Source organism: Rhamphochromis sp. 'chilingali' (assembly GCF_963969265.1).
Source record: "Rhamphochromis sp. 'chilingali' genome assembly, chromosome: 12".
NCBI classification, from domain to species: domain Eukaryota; kingdom Metazoa; phylum Chordata; class Actinopteri; order Cichliformes; family Cichlidae; genus Rhamphochromis; species Rhamphochromis sp. 'chilingali'.
This window is the reverse complement of record NC_137939.1, coordinates 22,530,863-22,555,255: the sequence shown is the minus strand read 5'-3', so window position 1 is coordinate 22,555,255 and position 24,393 is coordinate 22,530,863. Positions and strand designations below refer to the sequence as shown.

The following is a 24,393-nucleotide window of genomic DNA, read 5'->3' as shown; positions in this document are numbered from 1 at the left end:
ATTATCTCTTTTCCTTTCAAAAAGGATGCTCCAGTGTATCCTCTGTGTAAGGAGGTAATACAAGAATCGCCAAAGCGACTCTAATGGTGACTATAATGGTGAGTTCCATTTGAAGCTGGAATTTCTGAGTTCCCGAGAGGAATTTTTAATTGCAATGCCCATTTATATATCAAATACTTTTCAAGATAAATATATATTTTTAGATGGTCCGTCAGCCCACTTCCACCATGTTTTTCCCACACTTTGAAATCTGAGGCAATGTTTGAACATGATTACCTCAAAAACCAAAAGCCTGAAATTTTCGCTGGTCTTTCTTACCATAAAAATAAATCATGACCTATAATTTGGGACGGATACATAAAAAAAAATATCAGAAAATGCATTTGCCATGCAATGTGGAACAAATATGCAAGTAGTCTTGTAAAGTTCCATATTTGAGCACACAAAAAAGAAATTAACAATGCAAAAAATGACTAGTGGCAATCTGTAAATTGTAACTAAAACATGCAAAACATTTTCTAAAAATGATTTTTTTTGGTGATAAAAATTATGGAAATGCTCTTTTCATTCAACTTTCGTGCTGGATTTAGCAAATATGATACAAGTTATACCACAGAAACAACAATATCAGCAGATCTGAACAGAAAAAATATCCAAATAGTTTCCAAACTGTAATCAAATTAAAACTGAGACAATAACTTAAAATATATGTGTACTTTTTTCATTTTTCACACCCACTTTATATGCATGCACATTGGCCTGGAAGGGTCAGATAAGTCATACTGAGTTTAAAAAATAATAAGAGGCATTAAAATTCAACAAGTAAAAATAAACACAGAAAAAAATATTAAATGTATTGAAAAAAACTAGTAACTCATCTGAAATGACTAGTCTTCAAGGAAAGGTTGCTGTGTCCAGATGATTTAAACACAAAATTATGACAGAAATCAGAGATAGTTGCCCAGAAAATGTTCTAAAAATTCAATGATCTGAGATGTAAGGACCCTTATTGTTAGTGATGCATCAATGGCCCTGTACCTTACTATGGAGTAAAGCAAATCCTGTTTTTCCTTGCTTTAACAACTTTAAGACTGAATACCCTTTTGTTTTTCTCCAATGAGCAACCCTCCAACATTTTTACACCTCCAAAAACTGGCTGAGCAGTAACTTTCTACAAAGGCTTAATACTGTACATGTCATTCAAAGAATTACTTAAATGTAAAAAAAGAGAGCACACTCATTACAAAAATAGGCTTAACACTATTGCATGAGGCAAAAAAAAAAAAAACCTCTAAAAGTGTGCATGTTGTCAGTTTAATTTCACGTTTTCACATCATGTTTGTTGCTGTTTTTATGTGTGAGGTAATTTGTGTTACTGCAAAAGTTTTCATAACAGGCTGAAGTTCGGGTCCGTCTTTAACATTTCTTTAACAAACCTATGAAAGTAATAAAAACAAGTTCACTCACATGTTATAAAAAATAAAACAAAAAAATTATTTGATTTGAAAATGTTACATACTTGGTCATTTCGCTGTTCTTTCGAGGAAACCGTCTGACTAGCATCCATGGCTCAGGGTTCTTGGACACCATCCAGCCATACCTCTGGCTCTCTGTCAGAGGCACCATGTAGAGCTGGTTTGGAGCTGGAGAACAGAGGAAACCAAGGCTCTCATTGTTTGATGCAGCTGTTTACTCATCAACATTCACATCTGTTATATTTACTCACATCTAGGTGTTTGAAGCCGCTTAATCATCGCTTCGCATCTCTCATGGCTCCCATTGTGTATGTCAGTGCTGTGGGGAAGAGGCTGGTCAGAAAGTTGGCAGTCCTCTACACATCTGAGGTGTCTCGGTTGTTCTTGAAGAGAAGGTGGCATCCCGGCTTTGATGTTGCTGTTGCCATCTGTAATGAGATATGTTACCACTGCTGTTACAACTAAATATGGTCTAATAAAGCTTGTCAATGGCCCTAAAGGACAATATTAAGTTGCCTGCTGCTACAATCAATCTAATAGAGCAAATTTGGGGATTTGACGGATATACATCAGGGATGTGCAGCAACTGTGTGATGGCATCATATCAATATGGACCAAAATCTCTGAGGAATATTTCCAGCGCCTTGTTGGATCGATGCCACAAAGAATAAAGGCAGTTCTGAAGGCAAAGGGGAGAAGCAATTACTGAGTGTAATTTAATTCTATTTTACTGACCAAATAAAAAGTCAAAAGATTGTGAAAATAAATTAGGTATTAATAAATTAAAATCAAAGTTCATGGTGTAGACATAAATCAAATGTCTACACCATGAACTCCAAATACAGACTGCTATCTTTTATTCTTTTTGAAGAGTTTTGAAATTATGAGCCAATTTTCCACGTAGCTAAACCTTTAGGTAACTCTAGGCCAAAAGACAACCAAGCCCCGCTTTCAGACCTATTGTTCACATAAGCGAAAGCAAAGCTCTCCTTACCGTTAGGATTAGACGGTCCCCGGGGATTCAGTATCATTCTATCGCCTATCGGGTTCTGATAACCCAGGTATGTCAAACCAAAAAAGGTCATAACGTTGCAGTTTGTCTGCCCGAACCTGCCGTAGAGACACACCAGAGACAAAACCCCCTGTAAATAAACCAGAACTTTCCGTTTACACATAACCATGGCAACAAGCCCCGCCTACCCGGAACCAACTTAATGATAAATAACTTGCTAGATTTCAAAGATGTCTGGTGCGAGTTAGGGCTGTCGTATATCTGTTGGATTCACATCATTACAAAGAAAAAATCTGTAATCATATTGGCATAAAAAAGGTTCAGTTAGAAAAGACAAAACAGATAGTGATTATAAAATTGTGTTTCGCTAACGTTATGAAGAATTTCTTTTTACTACTGATACTGCTATATCTCAAAAGCAGTAAATTTAATTTCTAAGGGTTTCTAAGGGTTCAAAATTCACTGTTCTACAATTTTCAAATAACTCTATAACTAAAATCTGTGTGGACTGTCACACATTTAACATTTCACACAAATAATTTAAACCGCCTGGCATGCAAAACAATGTCAGGAAGTCAGAAGTAGTTAGTGATCTGTAAATATTTGGTCCAGATCACCTGAAGGCATTTAAGCACAGCCAGTTCCCAGATGAAATAAAACTAAAAATACGAGGTGTTTTGCTGTATATATCAACAAAATTTTAAAAGCCGTTGATTAATGGGTAAAACCCTATGTAGAAAAAGTAACAATTTATAACTCAATGTCTTTATAACTCACTTTTAGACTAACAACTTCACCTATGATATCTTAAAGGTTAGAAATGCTTATTTCTAATAATGCATTGATATACACTGCATACATGTTATACAAAAATAGAATATTTGCTGTATAATGTTATTTAAACTGTGTTTGTGATCTAATTTTATATACAATATTAAAAATAACTCTTGCAGTAAAAGATAAAAAGGATACAAGTAAAGTGTGAAAGCAGTAAAAATCCAAGTTAAAAGAATAGAAAATTAAAGACAATTAACAAGCTAAGACAAGAGACAGCGAAGAAAACATGTAAAAGCTGTGGAATAAATAAAACATCTCTTCCAAACGATAAACCGGTTTGAGCAGTTGTTGTTCTTTTTGATTGATTAAATTGTTTCCTACTACCAGCCAAATTACACGTTCAAAAAACAATAATGGATGGGTTCAACACTTAGACCCATATAGGGATATGGGTAATGTGTAAGTGCTGATTAGAATTTACAATATAAACATTGTGTTAACTGCAGTAATTGTTCTGTAGATCATTATTTTCACATATATTTATTTTATATTATTTGTAAACACTTCTTACTCCATCATAGATGAAAATAAATATCATATGAAATCTGGTACATGGAAATTGAGTTTAATAATATACTTACTATAACAAAAAAAAAGCATGCTGGTGGGTTTTATTTAAAGACCATTCAGCACATTTGCCAGCAATAAATGATTTTCTTTATGTAAGTAAAGAAAATCATCACTTTATATAATTGCTTTCTTAAAGATTTTTACTGTTTTCTCTCATTTTTTTTCTGCTCTGTTTTATGTCAGCACTACCTTGTGCTAATCATGTGCTTCTTCAGCCATCAATTCACCCGATCAGTAAAGTTAGCGATAACCTGCTTTTTGAGTTTGCTGTTCATTTCATACTACATCATTTACAAAGCCCCTCCACAAATGGCCTGTATTTGTATAGCGCTTTTCTAGTCCCTAAGGACCCCAAAGCGCTTTACACAACCTGTCATCCACCCATTCACACACACATTCACACACTGGTGATGGCAAGCTACATTGTAGCCACAGCCACCCTGGGGCGCACTGACAGAGGCGAGGCTGCCGGACACTGGCGCCACCGGGCCCTCTGACCACCACCAGTAGGCAACGGGTGAAGTGTCTTGCCCAAGGACACAACGACCGAGACTGTCCAAGCTGGGGCTCGAACCGGCAACCTTCCGATTACAAGGCGAACTCCCAACTCTTGAGCCACGATCGCCCCAACCACCATACCTCCCTTTGGCAGTGTGGGGAGACTCAGGGGACTCATCCTTGAGCATAATAGCGTGTTCCCAGATTCTTCAGGTCTCAGCTGTTCTCCTAGACTTTACCTTAAAGAGGAGCTCAAGCCTCAACTTCAGAGGCCTCTCCAAGATTCCAGGGCACCGGGCGCAAATGATAAAGACCATAAAGGGAAAGTAAAATGGACTAAGAAAAACCAGTTTAACCAGTTTGCCGGTGATTGTATCTCCCTCCACTGTGATCTGGGCAAAGACACACGAGCTCTAAAGTGAATAACCACACTGGTTGCTTTTTTCATGACTGCAGACACACACTCACACAAGAGTGAGTGTCTGCAGTCATGAACATTACAAAACATGGTTTAGTCTCTGTAATAGTTTGGGGTCCACTCACGCTAGTGGTGTTGGGGATCTTGTCAAAATTGATGGAATTATGAACGCAGAAATGCGCCGTCAGATTTTGATCCACCATGTAATACCACATTAAAGCATCTGATTGGAAATTGCTTAATTTTTCAGCATGACAACAATCCCATACACATTATCAGTACAGTAGAGGTATACCTGGATAGAAAAACAGAGTGGAATCCTATCAGTGGTCTCTGGGTCATGACTGCTTCAATATTATTCAATATTAGTGAAGCAGTCATCTGTTATCTTGACAGAAAATGGAACAAAAGGCAACCAACATTTAAAGAAGAGCTTTGAACGTCCTTTAAGAAGCCCAGAGAACTATTTCTAAAGACTACTTAAAGAAATGACAAGAAAGCTTGCCTAAGTGAGTTCAGGCTGTGTTGAAGAATAAAGGTGGTCATACCAAATATTGGCTTTCAAGTTAGAATTATACAAACTCTCTTTTTCCCTTACATACTGTATTTCTATGTGTGTGACTCGAGATTTTGCACAGTACTGTACCCCTTGTTAAAAATCTAGTACGGGTTAACTTTCAGTTTGGCTCTGACAGCTGTTTGAAACGGATGTTTTGGCGTTGTCCTGGCCTCCCGACCACCAGTGTGATCATAGTGTTTCATAATGAGGCCTGGTCCGCTCTCCTCAGGATGGTCCACAGTGTCTTACACACAGCTCCTGCTGCCCTGCTCACAGAGATCTTACTGGAGGATGATGCCAGCACAGATGGTGAGTGCATTCACAGTACTGCATGATGAAGCTGTTGTAATTCTATTCACACTGCACATCAGTGGTTCTTCAAACCTTATTTTACTGTCATTGCTTGCATTTAAAACACACACTTTACCTATGAAGAAAGTACTTAGAAGATTATTAGGAATATTAGCAGTAAAGTGTGTTTGCTGGACATGTATATTGGCAGGTATATTGCTTCTGAGAGGACAAAAAGACTGTGACATTAATTGATCTTTTCCATATGCAACCATTTTCTAAAGCACATATCCAATTCCCAGGTGCCATCAGATCCATTATTCAGAAAGAGAGATGCTACACTTGGGCTGGGTTACCAGGTCATCACAGAGAAACAAGCAATAATTCAGATCTCCGGCCAATTTAGAATAACAAGTTAAACTAAGATGCATCTCTTTGGTGGAAGTAAAGATAGAGTCAACCCTTGGAAAGAAAAGCGTTTGGGCTTCTTTAAGTTGCTTGAAGACGTTTCACCTCTCATCCAAGAAGCTTCTTCACTTCTGAGGTCAAATGGTGAAGAGTCCCAGATTTAAGCCCCATGGGAGTGTCGACCCAAGAAGGACAAATGATCCAAATCATTTACCTTTACAATACCTAATCACATGAGCGAAGGTGTGAAAACAGGTGTAGGTCACAATCAGCAATCACAATAAGGTTTCAGGTGAACTCATTGTGAGACCTTGCCCCACCCTATTAGGTGATTTCCTGAGGTTAAAAGGCCCAGGATGTTAGTGGGGGTTAAGGCGTCTTTGAAGGGATCTCAAAACTGGATTATAGATGGCAGACAGTTTGTGTCAGACCCAGCCACAAAAAACTAGTTCATCCCAAAGACAAAACTCCTTGTCTTCAAGCACAGACACTTTTCTTTCCAAGCTCCTTAGACTACGATGACTTGACCTGGATGACTGAGAACCTTTACAGACATTATTCAACCCATAAACAGAGAGGCCGCAGCCAGTTGAACCCACACCCGTTTGCTGCAAATACCAACCACCGTACCACTCTCTGCACCACAAATCTCTGCTCCGAAAATGTAATACTGCTATCTACTGACACACTAAAGTAACTATTTTGCCACAGTCTAGATTTATACCTGCCTGTACACACACACACACACACACACACACACACACACACACACACACACACACACACACACACACACACACACACACATATACACATATATAAAATATTGGGACTAATGATGAGCAGATGGAGTTCTGAGGAGGTGAGAATTTGGAAATATCCTTAAAGGTAAGAGACAGACTACAGACCTGTCCACCTGCCCTGCTTTTTGTTGTGTTTTTGTAAGAGCATGCAATACAGCTATTTTTGAGTTACCTCATCTTCTGAGTCCTGCACTTTGGGCTTATTCTGCCACACAGTAACTCTTTACATTTCCATGTTTTCTCAAACTGAGCCCGTAGTTGGAACAGGAAGTAGCAAGTTTATGTTTCCTCATTCTTATCACTTTGTATCTAAATAATGCATTGTTCTTATTTCCAGAACTTGAAGAACCCCTCATCAGGCAAGTGTTTGACAGTATCTGCAGGAACTCTGATATTAACTTTGTGCAAATCAGCCCAAGCCAGTCAAAGCTGGATCTTCATCAGGGACTTGTCATGGATTTATGTGTGTGGACTCTTCTTTGAGGATGTGTATCAGCTGTGGTGTGATCCGTGTTTAAGTGTTGGTCTCCTACTACAGTAACTCAAATTTTTTTCTTACCACAAAGAAGGATTTTTGTCACTGTTTGGTAAATGCCCTCTTGGCTTAATTATTTGTACTGCTGAGCCTCATGTTAGTTCCACCTAAACTTTGAAAAGACTTTTAGTATAATGCAAGTGTTGTGCACTTCTTCAAAACAGTTACACAATGTTACACAAGTCTATAAGGCCGGAATGAAAAAGGGGAATCATTATAGTTGCTCTTTCTTTCACTAGTTATGTATGCGCATGTGACTGCTGAAATAAAGGTCTGTGAATATTCTGTATTTTGATTATAATGTAAGTCCCCTCCAACCAAAGACTTAACAGTTGGCTCTCTTGCACCAGCCCCCTACTCTCATTAAAAATCATAATGTCGATCACCACTGCAAAAAAGAAGGGACTCAAAGCAGATTCCTGATATATTCCCACCCCACCTTAAACTCATCTGTCAGTCCTACCACACACCTCGCAACTGTTTTGCTTTCCCCATACATGTCTTGCACCACCTTTAAATACTTCTCTTCCACTCTTGACTTCCTCATGCACTATCACAGTTCCCCTCTTGGCACCCTACCATATGCTTTTTCTATATCAACAAAGACACTGTACAGCTTTTTTTTATACTTCTTCATCAACACTCTCAAAGAAAACATTGCATTGTTGGTGCTGTTTCTTGGCATGAAGCCATATTGCTGCTCACTGACCATCACCTCTGTCCTTATAGCTTCAACAGCTCTTTCCTATCTGTTCATGGTATGACTCATCAACTTTATCCTTCATAGTTACTATAGCTTCACACATCACCTTTGTTCTTGAAAATCAAAACCGGTACATCGTCATCTCATTCTCCAGGTTAAATACTCTGCTTAAGAAGTCCATTGCTCTCTACCTCCAGTGTCTACACAGTCTCTAGAATGTCTTCTGGTACAGACCGCCTTTCCACTCTCCCTTTTTGCATTTCCTGATTCACTAGCTTTCCTCCATTTGTCCTCTTCTCACTCTCATCTTCTTTCATGAACTTTGTTTGAGAAAAAAAATTATTTATATAACCATATAATTCCAGTATTTATAAATACAATTATTGTCCCGATGGGCTCTTAGTATCCGGTTGTTCAGTCTGACGTCACTAGCCGTGTCTGGGTCTAAACTCTGCTGCAGGTCCATATCAAACGATCACTGTGGCATTACTGAGAGTTGAAAAACTGTCTAAAGTCTTTCATCTTTAATAAAAATGATCAGCGTTCTGCTCTACCAGGTGTAACAATTGAGTTTAACATCCAGGCATCCATGAAAACGGAATTTATGACATTTAACGGAGTTAGAAGTTAGCAGGGAGTTAGCTCGCTAGCTTCTATCTAAATACAATATAGCATGTCCTGACTGCGGGGTTTTGGAAACAAATTAAAACATACAGCTTTCTTATCACTTCCAGCATAAATGAAGACAGAAAACTAAACAGCAGTGACGTTTGTAGGGTTACTGAAGTTTGGCTAGCTGGTATATAATGATGTGCTACGTGACCGCTAGCGACATAGCTATGTTAGCATAATATAAACAAGCTAACTTTTTTTCCACTCGATAAAAGTTAACGTGAGTTTTCTCGGTGGTCAGAAACAAATGTAATCGCATGGCAGGATGCTGTAAAAGGACCAAACTTCAGCCAGGAGAACAACTGAGATAATTCATCTACAATACAAAGTTAGTCATTCATATACTGCTGCATGGGCTGGGCTGTAGTTACATCCTAAGGTTTTAAAAACTGAGCTTAAATAAATGATTAGCGGTAATAAAAGCCGAGGGAGGTCAACAGGGATCACTGACTGTTTTAGGAGCTTTTTGAGATCAAATAGAAGAAAATACATAGCATTAAACATGTTAACAACATAAAAGCCATATTAAACGCAGACTACTTTAGACCCGGAAGTAGGATTCGTCGCGTCATCACTGAACAACCGGATTGCGCAGTCATTAATATTTATATAAAGGTTTCATTCAGATTGGAATGGGGGTGCAGGGGAGGGGCGATTAAACACGGCCACTTATGGGCGTGGCGTCACCAGAGTCGACAATGATGGGATCTCGAGCGAGCGCTGGTGAGTTTCTTCCAACCCAATAAAATCTCTCAATTCTGCTTTGTCACCTCAACCGGGAAGTAGGCAGGACAGAGAAATAAGCACCACCGAGCAGGGCTGCCGTCGCTGTGAGGTTGCATAAAGGCTGTGGCGTCTTGTCTTGGGTTCACAGGTTTTAACTGCCAGGTTATCGTCTCCTTAACGGACCTGTTTGTAAGTAGCATTACAGTCGCATTAGCTTAGTAGCTTTGCCGCTTTTTAAACGCACATTGTGTTAGCTAAGCGAAAGCTAGGTGCTCTTTTTTTCGCTAGCTGGGGTTGGTTCTGTCAATTCATGTTGTTATAAGAGGATGATAATGTTGAAGCTTTTGTCTCAGGCGAGGAAAACGCTTTGTATCTCCGTTTAATAAAAGTGTCATCAGAGCGCTTCCATATTGCCTACCAGTGCTGCTAACCGCACATTAAATAAAACGCTGGTTGAGCAACAAATTGTCTGCTGGGGTGTCATCCTGAGATGTTCGCCATCCAGCTTTATCATGGTGTTGTGCATTAAGGTTCAGCAGTCTAAACACGGGATTTGGTGGAGGATTTGACTAATGTCATTAGAGTATGTTGCTGTGTGTGAGACTATTTCTGGGAGTAGTAGCTTCCATCTGACAGGCACACACGTGCACTGTTGTTTGTCAGTACGTCAGTGGTAATGCAGCTTGCAGAAAGTGAAGAAGTCTGTGATAAAATTACTGGACCAACTTGTACTTCCTGATTGGCTAAGCCTATACCTTTTCCGTTGTTTTTCAACGTTAAGTAATATTCGAGGAAGTAAACGCCTAGTGCCAGGGGTTTTGCCTCATTTAGCTCGTTTTACAAGTCAGATGCCCTCTCATGACTGGTAACAACTATAGGGCGAAATCTATTCATTTGGATTCCCTTTTTATAGAGTCCAAAATGTCTTGCTTTGTCACAATCCCAATAGGATTCACTTTTCAGTCATTACAGTTTATACAGAAACTAGAATCAGATATTTATGTGGGTTTTTTCCTAAACATTTCCTTTAATTGCTTTTTTTTTGTTGTTGTTTGTTTTTTGTTACAAATTTTAAAAAATGCGCATATTAGCTGTGTGAACTGACTCTTCTGGCATTTATTATATTTAAAAATGCCTGAAGGAGTGAAAAACACCAGTACTAAAGGTGCCATCAAAATCAAAGGTTTTATTGTTAGTAAAATAATCATTAAATATAATATTTGCTCTTTTGAGCGTTTTGAAGAGAAGGACGAACACAAGGGGCGAAGGGTAGGCGAATGACATTTATTAAATGGTCTTGCCGACCATCAAATTGGATACTCGCTGAGGTAGCGTTGATGTATAGATGGATAGCTGCTGTGGTCTAGTAAGTAATTCGTATTATACAGAAATGAACTGGTGGCTGTAGGAGAATGATGCTAAAACAGTACAGCATGTAAGCATTAATGAAAATGTTAAGTTTTACATTTCTGCGCCAGTGTAAACTTGAGGTTTAAAATCTTAAGCATCACGCATTAAGTGAGCCATCTGACCAGACCTAAATTCATTTTGCAGAGCGACCGCAACTGACCAGGAGTGAAAGAGAGATGTCCTCAGCCACAAGAACAAGGAACACTGCAACAGATGGTAAAGAGCCCAAACCTCAAGATCACCAAATTGGTCTGAGATTGCAATATGAGAAAGAAGTAGAAGATGTTCGTAAAGATATTGGGAACAAATTATCTTAGAAAAGTTTGCTCTTTTAACGACTTGTGCAGTTTGCGTGAAGTTAAAGAAAACCAAATAAACAAATTAACATTATTTGTGGTATTTATTTGTAAAGGCTGAAAGTTTTGCACACGTGTGATCTTTAAGAAACTGTTCATTGCATTGTTTTTCTTTACATTATTTCTTTGAAGGAGAGTGATGATTTTGAGTGTCTTAGATACTTGTTATGTAGCTTTGGAGGGCGCGGAAAAATTCCTGACACTTTCTCCTGTCAGCTTGAGGCAACTTTGGCTGTGATTGGTGCTATAGAAATGAAATAGAATTGAAATTTGCTCTTTTTCTTTAACAGGTAAAATGACTTTTTAACCTTTTGTATGTCTGCTTTTTAGAGAAAATGAGCATCCCTCTCTCTCGCTCTGAGGTGTTTGGGGAGCTGAGGAAGGAGCTCTATGATGATGAAGAGTTTCATCAGTCCGATGTTCATGTCTTCATCATCATGGGCGCATCGGTAAGAGTTCAATCACTCCCAGAATAAAACCTAAAAAGGGTACTAATAAGCAGATTTGTGAAATCAAATAAAGAGGTGAATTGTCTAGAGGAATCGCACTCAAAATTAAAAACAATGAGCCTTCTATTATCAGGAGTATATAACTAATCTCTTTGTCCCTTTTTATTTTGGCACATTTAGACTGTAGGGCACTTAGCCAAGAGTGTTTGGCAATATTTTCAAAGAAAGTGTGTTGAAATCCTAAAAAAAACTTGCAATAATTGCACCCACTGTGATTAGGTAAATGTTGAAACTGATTTCAAAAAGCTTCTGCAAACAAGCACAACTGGGACAGTGTTCAAAACTGAGACAGTGAATCAGGCAAGGTTCCTCTTTGTTGTCATTTGAGGAGAGGTTATAAATGGAACATTTTAATTGATTGGCAGTAATTTTCTGTCTATATAAAGTAATAATTGCACCAGTGTTGTTTTTATTTTATTTTCAAAGATCTGTGAACAGTTCACTTGCATTGAACTAATTGGTAAAATGAGCATTGCCTATATTTTTCAATATCTGCAAAATCTAAATGAACATTTTTATTTATGTTTTGTTACTCTCGGTTACTCTGAGGTTAAAAGGTGAAGTGAAATCCATCCAGACAAGTGAATGAAATATGACTCTATTTATAGTATAACGTTTCCTTATACTTCTCAGGTGCTGTGTTCAGGAAATGAAACCATTTCCAGCATTGAAATTTTTTTTTATTCCCCTTTCCTTGTTGCACAATATTCTGATTTATCATCATTCTGTGCTTTTACCTACTGGTCCTTCAGTCTTAACTTATCATTTAAAAACAAAAAAACACTTATCCTTAAAATTGCAAAGTCATGCTTTTTAAAGAATAAATCTCTTTTTATTGTCATCTTCAAAGACACTGTTTCAGTTATGATGTCACTGTTATGAAATGTAAAACAAAAATAGCTGCATTTGCTTTATATATGAACATCTAACTGGCTGTGGCATCTGTCTGCTGCACTGTGGCTCTTTGTAGGAGAGAGCGGCGCTGTGGCTGTTTTTTGCAGAGTCACAGACAGTCAGCGTTTTCCTTTCACTGTGCTATGTAGGATCAAGAGCAGGCCAGGGCTAGGCTGTGATTAGCCTCACTCTGGTTGTGCTCGTTTTATATTTGTGTTTCACTACCGCTTTAAGAGGTGTAACTGCTTTTTCCCTTCAAACAAGGATCATGCCACATATTCAAACATTTATTTACCAAAAACAATTGCCTAGCTTTTGTGGTTTAAGTAGATAATATCTTTATCAGGTTAAACTCTGATTAATAAATGTAAAGAGGGTTGCTGTCATTTTAAATAAATATTATGGATTCAACTTTGTACAAAGTGGCAGGATTACAAGTCAAGGAACTCCCATGCGAGTGTTTTAAATGAGGTGTGTCAAACATAGAATAGAATAGTACTTTAATGCCGTTGTACATGTACAACGAAATTATGGGTGCTCCATGCCAACTGTGCAGGAATAAAATATAAATGGTAAGATGGCAGGAATAAATGGCATACAGAAGAAATGTATAATCAAGGAGAATGTATACAAAACAAGAGACATGCACACATTTGAGAACCAAGTTCTTGGAAGTAGTGTAAAGGACTTGGTTTAAGTATCGAGTCCATGTGTGAGTGGCCTGAGTGATGAGGGTTACTCAGGTCATCAGGTGCCTCAGATTGGTGAGGTGGGTGGGCAGAGTTGGGGTGTAGAGGGATGGTGTTTGTTAACAGTAACTGAATGGCCCAGGGAAAGAAGCTGTTTGTGAGACTGGAGGTGTGGGACCTGATTGACCTGAGGACACTAGGTAAAATAGGTGGCCCAGTGTCCACAATTGTTCCAGTGAAGAGTCCCATCCAGCCCCCTGAGAGTTTCAGTGAAATCAATAAATTCTGGAGTTTTTCCACTCTCGGTGATGCCAGCTTTACTACACAGGAACCAAAATCTCAGTTAAAGATAGAAAAGTACTTCTTTTGTCACAGTTTTATGCCTTTCTGCTGTACTTTGTAAACTACACGTAATGGGCAGGAAAGCAGACATTGTTGAAATGTGTTTTTATACCGACTGCTCACAAAATAAGAATAATAATTTAACAAGAAGTACTGTTTTAATATCTGGCACACTTTTAAGAAGCAAAGTTTCAGTTTTTAAGAAATCTACACTTTACACTTTTCTGTGGCGCTTTTACTGGTCCAACCCATTTGAGATCAATTTATGTCCCCCTAAACTAAAATGAGTTTGACACCAGCATTGGCAATTACATTTCTAATTAAGTTGGCTTCTAATGTTCTGCTATGACCGTTTGGTTACGCTGAGGTTAAAAGGCAATAAAAGTTGTACTTTTATTTGGGTTATAACTGATTTCAGAGCCTCTATTGCGTTTTATAGTGATTACAAGGCATTAGCCTTTATATAGCAGACAGGTTGGACCACTATGTTTAAGCCACTAAAGCAGCAGGTTATTCAGTAAGATTTCCATAAGCAGCAGGGCAGTGTTGTCTCCTGGTGGTTGGCATTTGTTTCCACTGGGATTACTGAGGTTGTGCAATTCTTAAATAAGCCAAAGCCGCCTACTTACCTGTAGCAGCACAGTGTAACCGGTTTGCACTGCAGCATCTTTAGACCTTTGTGTGCTTGGAAAATGACTAATGCTCGCTGAGATTACTAGCCTAAATAAATAGTACACTGACTTGCATGTGACTGTGCTTGTAGCCTGTATTTTGAAGGTGAGATGATATAAGATAACTGTTTATTGCCATTGCAAAGTCATACTTAGTACAATAGTACAACGCAATTGGGACACTAAACACAACAAAATACAACGCCGTAAACTTTAGAGTGGATCATTTTTGTGTGTGTTTGCTCCAATAGGGGGATCTGGCTAAGAAAAAAATCTACCCAACCTTATGGTGAGTACAGGCTCATTAAAGATACTACTTTAATCTGGATTGTAGCCTCAGTGGTGGGTTATAGTGAACCATGTGTTCCTCTGTTCTCTCCCAGGTGGTTGTTCAGAGATGGCCTACTACCTGAGCAGACGTACTTCGTGGGCTTTGCTCGCTCTGCCCTGACAGTTGATGCCATCCGGACTGCTTGCATGCCATACCTGAAGGTAAACATGGACACTTGAGATATAGTGCTCAACAGATTATTCATTTATTTAATGGAAGAAAGAAGGTCAGATCAGATTGTTATAATGAAATCATATCCACAAAACGAAGATGAGTATTAGAAAAATGCAAATAAATTGAAAACGCCATCTTAGTTTGTTGGCTTTTTTCTGTTCTAAATTAAAACTATTTGATAGCGATGTGAGTTATAGCAGCATCACACAAAATAATAGTGATTCAAAGTGTGTAGGAGGGTCTTGAGTTAAATCTCATTTAACTTTGCTAGATCTCAGAACACGGTGCATTTTTTTGTGAAAGATATTATCAACAATGTGTTGTCCATACATCATTAAAGGTTTTTCCTCTCTGGCACAGGTGGCAGACACAGAAGTAGACCGGTTGTCAGCCTTCTTCGGCAGGAACACGTACGTCAGTGGGAAATACGTAGATGGGGATTCTTTCTCCAAACTCAACACACACATCGAGTCTCTTCCAGGAGGCCCTGGGGCTAACAGGCTCTTCTACTTGGCCCTGCCACCCACCGTCTACCACGATGTTACCAAGAACATTAAGCACCACTGCATGAGCACAAAGTCAGTACACATTCCTGTCTCTGACGTCGATGTGCCACACAGCTTGTTTAATTTTTTTTTCTTGTGCTACCTGCTGTATCTGACTGTAAATCCATTTCATGTAAGTGGAGAGTTTGATGCAGTGGATTCTTTGCATTCATCTGATATGAGTGGAATGTCACCTAAAAGTCTGAGGTGTTTATCTGTGGTGTAGGAATTTGTAAATTAACTCCAGAATCTCACACTGAGAAATGAAGTGCGAGACATCATGGCAAACCTCCATTGCAATTTTGGAGTAGTAGTAGCTTCAATAATACTGTAATAAAATTTCCATTACCTGTTCTGCTAGCAACAGTTTTGTGGTTCAGTAAACTCAAAACATTTAGACTTTGAATTATCTGTAACTAGTACAGTGGGGCAAAAAAGTATTTAGTCAGCCACCGATTGTGCAAGTTCCCCCACCTAAAATGATGACAGAGGTCAGTAATTTGCACCAGAGGTACACTTCAACTGTGAGAGACAGAATGTGAAAAAAAAATCCATGAATCCACATGGTAGGATTTGTAAAGAATTTATTTGTAAATCAGGGTGGAAAATAAGTATTTGGTCAATAACAAAAATACAACTCAATACTTTGTAACATAACCTTTGTTGGCAATAACGGAGGTCAAACGTTTACTATAGGTCTTTACCAGGTTTGCACACACAGTAGCTGGTATTTTGGCCCATTCCTCCATGCAGAGCTTCTCGAGAGCAGTGATGTTTTGGGGCTGTCGCCGAGCAACACGGACTTTCAACTCCCGCCACAGATTTTCTATGGGGTTGAGGTCTGGAGACTGGCTAGGCCACTCCAGGACTTTCAAATGCTTCTTACGGAGCCACTCCTTTGTTGCCCGGGCGGTGTGTTTTGGATCATTGTCATGTTGGAAGACCCAGCCTCGTTTCATCTTCAAAGTTCTCACTGATGGAAGGAGGTTTTGGCTCAAAATCTCACGATACATGGCCCCATTCATTCTGTCCTTAACACGGATCAGTCGTCCTGTCCCCTTGGCAGAAAAACAGCCCCATAGAATGATGTTTCCACCCCCATGCTTCACAGTAGGTATGGTGTTCTTGGGATGCAACCCTCCAAACACGACGAGTTGAGTTTATACCAAAAAGTTCTACTTTGGTTTCATCCGACCACATGACATTCTCCCAATCCTCTGCTGTATCATCCATGTGCTCTCTGGCAAACTTCAGACGGGCCTGGACATGCACTGGCTTCAGCAGCGGAACACGTCTGGCACTGCGGGATTTGATTCCCTGCCGTTGTAGTGTGTTACTGATGGTGACCTTTGTTACTTTGGTCCCAGCTCTCTGCAGGTCATTCACCAGGTCCCCCCGTGTGGTTCTGGGATCTTTGCTCACCGTTCTCATGATCATTTTGACCCCACGGGATGAGATCTTGCGTGGAGCCCCAGATCGAGGGAGATTATCAGTGGTCTTGTATGTCTTCCATTTTCTGATGATTGCTCCCACAGTTGATTTTTTTTTTTTTTTTTTTTTTTTTTTTCACATTCTGTCTCTCACAGTTGAAGTGTACCTCTGGTGCAAATTACTGACCTCTGTCATCATTTTAAGTGGGGGAACTTGCACAATCGGTGGCTGACTAAATACTTTTTTGCCCCACTGTATGTACATTTGTAAAGAAATACTGGTGAAAATGTACTACTTGCAGTTGGGATTTACTTGTTCTGTCATAATATGGTCACTTGATTATTTTCGTTCATTGTCTGCATATCAGTCATGAATGAAATGATTAGTTGCAGCTGTAGTTCATATTTGTCTATTTTGGCAACTATTCATTTAAAATTGTGTTGGATAGGTGGGACTATCAGATGCATTTTATCCCCCCTTAACTCTCAAACACACTGTGTAAATCTGATCATTTAATATATTGTTAAAGGTTTAAACTATTTGTTCGTGCCCCCCCCTTCTCTGTTATTTAGGGGCTGGAACAGGGTGATTGTGGAGAAGCCATTTGGTCATGACCTTCAGAGCTCTGAGGAGCTGTCCACTCACCTCTCGTCCCTCTTCACTGAAGACCAGATCTATCGTATAGATCACTATCTGGGCAAAGAAATGGTGCAGAACCTCATGGTGCTAAGGTAGGAAACCTGAAATATAGTAGCTTTTTTTTTTATTTATTTTTTTTTTTATTTATTATAAATATGTGACACTTTTGATTGTTGTAAATGTGAAAGCAAGTGGCTTTATTACAGTTTACAGCAAGTGTAGCAGAACAGAGCCTCATGGAGAAATCAAATGTCTGGGGCTTCATCAAAAAACATTTCTTTTTAGCATCGTTATTCAAGTATGAAGAAGAAGAAGACTTTTTTTTTTTTTTTTTTAAATATTTAAATTTTCATCGTAAAAATAATGTGCTCTTGATTGTAAGTTAATTATGCAACACTTCATTTTCAGCTGGCCTGTGGTTTAAAAGAGCCACTATGAAAATCTTGCACCATGAATAGAAAGTGGGGGCTAATCAAGAACAAAACCAAAGATAAATGTTTATGCATGTTGTCATGAACAGCTGTGCTGTTGCTCTGTGTGTGCTGCTGAGCTGAGGACGAATGCACTGTGTTCGCTGCAGGTTTGGAAACCGAATCTTTGGGCCGATCTGGAACAGGGACAGCGTGGCCTGTGTCGTCCTCACCTTTAAGGAACCCTTTGGCACCCAAGGTCGAGGAGGCTACTTTGATGATTTTGGCATCATCCGGTGAGGAGAAAAATACTTCAATCAAGTTTAATGCTTTTTAAAGTACTGTGAATAAGCAGAATTATATGAGGGCTGCTTTAAGGCAAATGTTACACTTATTTTAGAAAATAAGTGATCACAATTATTTAACAAGGTTACCCACAGACTTTGGATTTATTTAGCTGATTTTTTTATTTTTATTTTTTTTTATTCCACGCAGATTACCTTGAATGTTAACAATAATTCAGTTGTGGGGGGCACCCAAAAGAAATAAATACGTTGAACTAAATCTAAAACAAAGATTCAATGCGCTTATCTCTAATGATGAATATAAAAACAAGCGGAGTACCAGAGAGTAAATATGTGTAAGAATACTTCCTAATATTTATATTGGGACAAGACAAACATGTCTTTGGCTATGAGCTATCATTGGCAAGCTATATACCATTTATATTTATTAGCTATTCAAGTTTTGCTAATGTTACCACACTAGTGAGTTAAAGTGCAGTTGTGTTTTGTTTTTTTTCATTTGTACATTAAGAGCTCACTGCAGGGAGAATGTTAATAGATTTAACCGGTTTTACGAGCACATTAAAACCAACACATGATCAGTTATCATTTGAATTCATTTTGTAACAGTTTTCTGCGTCTTTAATGTGACCACCTGTTCTTTCATTCATAATCAGAGATGTCATGCAGAACCATTTGCTCCAGATGCTCTCCCTAGTTGCCATGGAGAAACCAGCTTCCACCAGCTCTGACGATGTCAGGGATGAAAAGGTACAAAGTCGCCTGGCAGAAACCAAATACTTGTGTTCTGTGTATTAAATGAGGTGTGTCTGGTCTTATACCTTTGTTAGGTGAAGGTGCTGAAGTGTATTGCTCCACCAACCATGTCGGATGTTGTGCTGGGTCAGTACGTGGGGGATCCAGAGGGTGAAGGAGATGCCAAACTGGGTTATCTGGATGATCCCACAGTACCTAAAGGATCAACTCAAGCCACATTTGCCACCACTGTGCTCTACGTACACAATGAACGCTGGGATGGTAAAGGCGCTTATTTGTTAAGAAAAAATAAAATAAGGTGTTTTAAACATTCTCCTGTGCTCATGAAAATGTTTCTCCTCAGGCGTTCCTTTCATCCTTCGCTGTGGCAAAGCACTGAATGAGAGAAAGGCCGAGGTGCGGCTGCAGTTCACCGACGTCCCCGGAGACATTTTTGGAACTCAGTGTCGCAGGAATGAGCTTGTGGTACGCGTCCAGCCCAACGAGGCTGTGTATGCCAAGATGATGAGCAAGAAACCTGGCGTGTACTTCAGCCCGGAAGAAACGGAGCTGGATCTCACCTACAAGAGCAGATACAAGGCAGGCTCAAGTTTTATTTATTTAATTGCCACACACACTCTGAGATCAACTTTGAGTAGGGCTGGGCCATATCATACCGTTCGCGGTAATACCGGTATAATGTTGGGCAACGATAAGAAAATGAAATATTGCGATAGAATATGGGTAAAACGCGCATGCGCAGTGCCTTTGTTTTCATATGCACATGGCGGAAAAAGCATGGCGGTGACGGTGAATGAGAAGAGCGAAAGCGGATCGTTGAATGAAACAGATGAACCAGAATTGGTTTGTAAAAATGCTGCAACTTCAGTGGTGTGGAACTGGTTTAGCTTTTGTCCGTCAGATACAAAACACAATTTTTGGTAGAGCATGCTAGTGGGCCGTCGTTATTACAGTTTTTTTTTTTTTTGGAAAATACGGCACACTTAAAATCAACCCTTTGATTTTTCTGAAAATCGACAGTGCCCCTTATAATCCCGTATGAATTCTGGTTGTGTTTACTGACCTCGAAACAATTTTATGTGGAACACGGCGCTCGGAAATCTGTCAAATGTCGTAGGCAGGAGCCTCGCGGAGTGATACGCACTGTGCTTCAACATAGTATTACCGTATTTTGTGTGTGTGTGTGTGTGTGTGTGTGTAATCTCTTTTTAAGTTTTGTGGATATTATACATGGTCATGCTGAGGACATGTCGGCCAATTTCCACTGGCAATGCCTTTTGGTTAAATTGTCAGCAAGGAATTTGCATTTGCACTGTTAATTTTTTATATAACTTTAATGCACATAAAAAAACAGCTGCTTGTTTAAGTGAAAATACAACGATTGTTTTGTTGTTTTCTTTGCGCACCAATAAAGTTGTGGAGTTATAAAGTATTTTGTCTAGTGTCAACTATATGGTCAGTTATCGCAAATTTTCAAATGTATATCGTGATAAATATTTTTGGTCGTATCGCCCTGCTCTAACTTTGAGTATTTTGGGGTGTTACAAGGTAATATAAAGAAGAATCTAGCACATATTTAACACTGACTTCAAAGACTGATTAAGAGTTTCACCCCGTTTTAGAGCTTCAGAGGTAGTAGTACAAAAAAACCCCCAAAACAGGTCTCTAACAAAGCTGTAATATGGTATTTTTCTTTTAGGACGTGAAGCTTCCCGATGCTTATGAGCGTCTCATCCTGGATGTCTTCTGCGGGAGCCAAATGCACTTTGTACGCAGGTCTGTACTTTTCCTTGTCCACTCTTAAGTCACTGCTTGTAATCTAAAATCTCCATCACTAGATGGAGCCAGAGGGACCTCTTTTTGCTATCAGGTGCTGAGTAGTGAAAACCTTGCACCTCTGTTTGACCTACTTCTGCATGTTGAATTGTTGTCTGCAGTGATGAACTGAGGGAAGCATGGAGGATCTTCACTCCTCTCCTTCATCAAATAGAGAAAGAGAAGCCGAAGCCAATTCCTTACAATTATGGAAGGTAGGAAAGGTTTTACTCAGCTCTCACTTGGAAGAGGAAAATCATACCACATTCAAAAAAAGATTCTTTAGCCTCAGCAAACATGAAGAAATAATTGTGTGTAAAATGCAGCTGAAATATATGAAATCAAAGTATTAAAATAGTAAATCATTAAGGAAACCATGTTTGGTATTTAATATGAAGATATTCCGTTAAGTGTAAGCTTTTACATTGTACTTGCTTAATGAAATTACACAGAAAGTTTACATGTCAGCAGGTTTTTAAAAAAATTTGTTTTTAATGTAATTACTTTAAAAAAAAAAAAATAAAAAATTTCCCCCCTTCCTTCTTTTTAGCCGTGGCCCTCAAGAAGCAGATGACCTTGTGCAGAAAGTTGGATTTCGTTACGAAGGCACTTACAAATGGGTGAACCCTCACAGACTTTGAATTGCGATGATATGAGGGATGAGTGGAGGTAGGATGGTAGGAGGGGTGCAGTAGGGCGAGTGGTTAGATATTTTCCAGTACAGGATCATCTTTGAGAAACAAGGCTTTTCCACGATGTGGATCTATCATGCCGCAAAGACAGAAAATCTCAGGTATTGCAGTTATTCCATAAGGCCTGGTCAAACTTTCACTAGACATTTGTGAGTTGGTTGTGTTTTCATGGGCTTGTACCACAGTTACGGTGGTAGTTTTCATACATTCACAGCAGTTTTCAGCTTTAAGTAGAGATGGGATCAAGTCTGTGAAAAAACAGAACGATCAAGGATTTTTGGGAACAAATTATTCTGCTAAGTGGAACTCCTTATTCCTGTCTTCAGTGATTAGATCAGATATCCAAACCACAAGAACAAAACGCTGCAAGCTAAGTGTTGTCCACATAGTGTCAACCAACGGACACAGAAAATGAAGAATAGGAACAAATGTCCGCTAGCTGTCGCTCTTAAATCACCACAATTTTAATGCTATTCTGCTTTTGATTGCATTGTTTGCATTTCTACTTTTGCTGCTGTTTTTCGCCTCCTCTGTGTGGGACCAAGGACATCATGGTGGTTTTAAAAATAAACAGATTAGTTTCCACGAGGCGATTTTCTTCAAAGCGTTTATACTGTGAGTCTTAACTGTCTTCACGGACGAGCAAAGCAGGCTCCTTTTTAGTTTCTGCACTTTGAGCTTCATTCCCTTTTTGTTTACATTTTCCAGATTTATTTAAGTTGCTGACATTGATTCCATATTTCAAAATCCAGACGACAGTGGTGTGTACCACAGGTCAGCAGTGAATGTCTGTTTTGATGCATTGTATACCGCACACTCATGTAAAGCTAGCTACATTTCCACAAGTTGTAATAAACTAGTTTTGCTTGTTATCGTGTTGTTTTGCCTTCTCGTCTAACCGGCCATCCTGCCTTTGACACAGAAATCAGAATTTCTAAAATGCATGTGGAGAGGGGAGAGGAGGCTTGCTGGAAGCGCTATAACATATCATACTGACATTGCTTTAAACCAGGGGTGTCAAACTCAAATACACAGTGGGCCAAAAATCAAAACTGGAACAAAGTCGCGGCTAACGTTAATATTTATTGAAAAAAAATAAATAAATCTTCCTCTAGATATAAGAATCTTTTCTTATGGACTCAAACAAGTTTTGCTGAAAAACTGAATATGGAACAAGTGAAATTTAATACTAAACAATATATATATATACCTACCTGTAAGTGGGGAAAAATAATCAACCCTTTTATTGAATAACAAGAAATGCTGTAATTTCTACTGCAATTTCCAATTTCATTGTTTCCTTTCTAATGAAAATGGAAAAAAATTAGTCCAGCCATGATTTGATACTAGAATGAATTTATTCACAGACAAATGTTGATGATTTCAAATGTATTAGTAACTGAGTGAAAACTGGGTCAGGCAGGATCACAGCTACAAATGACGTAGCGGATGGATGTTTAAAGACTTAATTCAGATTCATTTCAGCCTGGCATGTTTCCTCATTGATGTGGCCATTGTGGTATATTATACCAATGAATAACCTCATATAGCTACAGCACTGGATTTTATATGTATTCAGCTAATAATATAAATTAATTTATACTTGGTCCTTATTGACATTGTTGGAAGTCCAGCTATATATCTAAATACTATCTAAATACAAAAAAATTGATCATAGTTTGCAATTATCACACGTTAATTCCACGTCTGATGATTTATAGGATGGTGTTAAACCTTGACGCGCTTCACTAAATGGCATTTTTCTTAACCCCTTCTCCTCATTGGAGTGGGGCTGGAGCCCATCCCAGCTTCCATAGTGCAGAGGAAACACATTTAAATGCATGAAGTTCACAATTAAGCACTCTTTAAGTGCTTTCTGCCAGCACTTCTTTCACACCTTTTTGCAGCGTGTATTATTATTATTATTATTATTATTATTATTATTATTTTGTTTTAATTTTTAAACAATGATCTCAATGATCTGTTCTTCTTGGCTTAAGTAGGCAGTACTCCGTTGCTCCATTTTTATGTGGAGAAGAGTGAGCTGACATGTTAAATTCCCAATTTTTATGGGGGCATACACGCAGCGCCTGATGAAAAACGTCTGATTATAAAAGCAGATTATGCCTGATGTGAGGCCCATTATCTTTGATGGAGGATTTTAGGATTTGTTGAGACAGCTAAGGCAAAGACAGCCTAGTTATGTCAAACACCTGCTTACTAACTGCAGTAGAGATCTGCAGCTTCATGCAATAATACATCTTCAAGGAGCCATCTTGTTAGCACGACCCATACAGACATAATGAAATTTAAGCCAAGCGGAAATAAACCGTAATTATCCTTTGACTTTTTTTGGTCAGACCACAAACAAAAGCTAAAGACTTGAACCATGCATTTTAAGGCACATTAGCTTTTTCCATTTAAAAACAGTTTTTGTGCGATTGACAGTATTTTTCACTTACAGTACAAGGCAGCAGATGTCAATGAATGATGTAAGACACTTAAAGCATACAGAGACGTGATGAGATGAGGTAATACATCTATTATTAAATAACTTGTGGCGATGGAAAGGTGTTTACTGGACGGAAACATTAAAGATTAATCCCACTCCAGAAGGCAGGCAATGGCCCTGCATTTTCTGAAGTCGTGAATGTTAATTTCTGTATTAGTGTTGTGATTTAAAAACTGACAGATTTAATTAGTTTTAAAACATAAAAAGCATGCATCTTAAGCAAAAAGTAGTGGACAATTACATGAATTGGTTATCCTTCAAGTTTCAGTACACGTCAGGAAATAAAAGTACTTTTAACATGTTGGAAATTCAGTGTTCTGGTTTCAGAATTTGCTGAATTGGAGTTGAAGAGCCACACTTTGCTGGCACCATTTCCTTGCACGACAGCTGTGGTGTGTCCGGTGC

General features: G+C 38.8%; 3 protein-coding genes across 6 annotated transcripts in view; 1 reads left to right on the top strand and 2 right to left on the bottom strand.

Moving 5' to 3' along the window:
* Positions 1–55: 55 nt before the first annotated feature.
* Positions 56–2,640, bottom strand: spmip11 (sperm microtubule inner protein 11). The gene is made up of 4 exons (XM_080898969.1): positions 2,470–2,640; positions 1,727–1,903; positions 1,520–1,643; positions 56–1,436 (listed from the first exon to the last, which is right to left on the bottom strand). Exons 1-4 carry the CDS (start codon positions 2,558–2,560, stop codon positions 1,388–1,390), a joined length of 441 nt encoding a protein of 146 aa, XP_080755095.1. The 5' UTR covers positions 2,561–2,640; the 3' UTR covers positions 56–1,387.
* Positions 2,641–9,437: 6,797 nt separating this feature from the next.
* On the top strand, positions 9,438–22,348 carry LOC308406972 (glucose-6-phosphate 1-dehydrogenase). 2 transcript variants are annotated; one of them, XM_080898316.1, is made up of 14 exons: positions 9,438–9,504; positions 11,062–11,133; positions 11,604–11,722; positions 14,630–14,667; positions 14,762–14,870; positions 15,244–15,461; positions 17,432–17,590; positions 18,079–18,204; positions 18,870–18,963; positions 19,044–19,230; positions 19,313–19,548; positions 20,669–20,745; positions 20,907–20,999; positions 21,335–22,348. In XM_080898316.1, the coding sequence occupies exons 1-14, from the start codon at positions 9,453–9,455 to the stop codon at positions 21,423–21,425; spliced, it is 1,671 nt and encodes a 556-aa protein (XP_080754442.1). In that variant the 5' UTR covers positions 9,438–9,452; the 3' UTR covers positions 21,426–22,348. The 2 variants fall into 2 exon arrangements, with proteins under 2 accessions (XP_080754442.1, XP_080754443.1); XM_080898317.1 differs by lacking the exon at positions 9,438–9,504 and adding an exon at positions 9,536–9,696.
* A 356-nt stretch (positions 22,349–22,704) lies between these two features.
* The window catches only part of LOC308406758 (glycerol-3-phosphate dehydrogenase [NAD(+)], cytoplasmic), an 11,613-nt gene continuing 9,924 nt past the window's right edge, over positions 22,705–24,393 (bottom strand). Inside the window, exon 8 of one of the 3 annotated variants that reach the window (XM_080897962.1) lies at positions 22,705–24,393. This exon is cut by the window's right edge and continues 196 nt beyond it. The gene's annotated coding sequence lies outside the window, so the exon portion shown is untranslated. The other 2 variants (XM_080897963.1, XM_080897961.1) reach the window with 2 other exon arrangements.

Excerpts from the sequence above, each read along its gene's own strand:
- spmip11 (XM_080898969.1), bottom strand. The coding sequence starts at position 2,560 with ATGACCTTTTTTGGTTTGACATACCTGGGTTATCAGAACCCGATAGGC. Across the intron at positions 1,644-1,726 it reads GCGGCTTCAAACACCTAGAT|CTCCAAACCAGCTCTACATG; the intron begins GTGAGTAAATAT and ends TCTGTTCTCCAG. Across the intron at positions 1,437-1,519 it reads AAGAACAGCGAAATGACCAA|GTTTGTTAAAGAAATGTTAA; the intron begins GTATGTAACATT and ends TTACTTTCATAG.
- LOC308406972 (XM_080898316.1), top strand. The coding sequence starts at position 9,453 with ATGGGCGTGGCGTCACCAGAGTCGACAATGATGGGATCTCGAGCGAGC. Across the intron at positions 17,591-18,078 it reads CAGAACCTCATGGTGCTAAG|GTTTGGAAACCGAATCTTTG; the intron begins GTAGGAAACCTG and ends TGTTCGCTGCAG. Across the intron at positions 21,000-21,334 it reads ATTCCTTACAATTATGGAAG|CCGTGGCCCTCAAGAAGCAG; the intron begins GTAGGAAAGGTT and ends CCTTCTTTTTAG.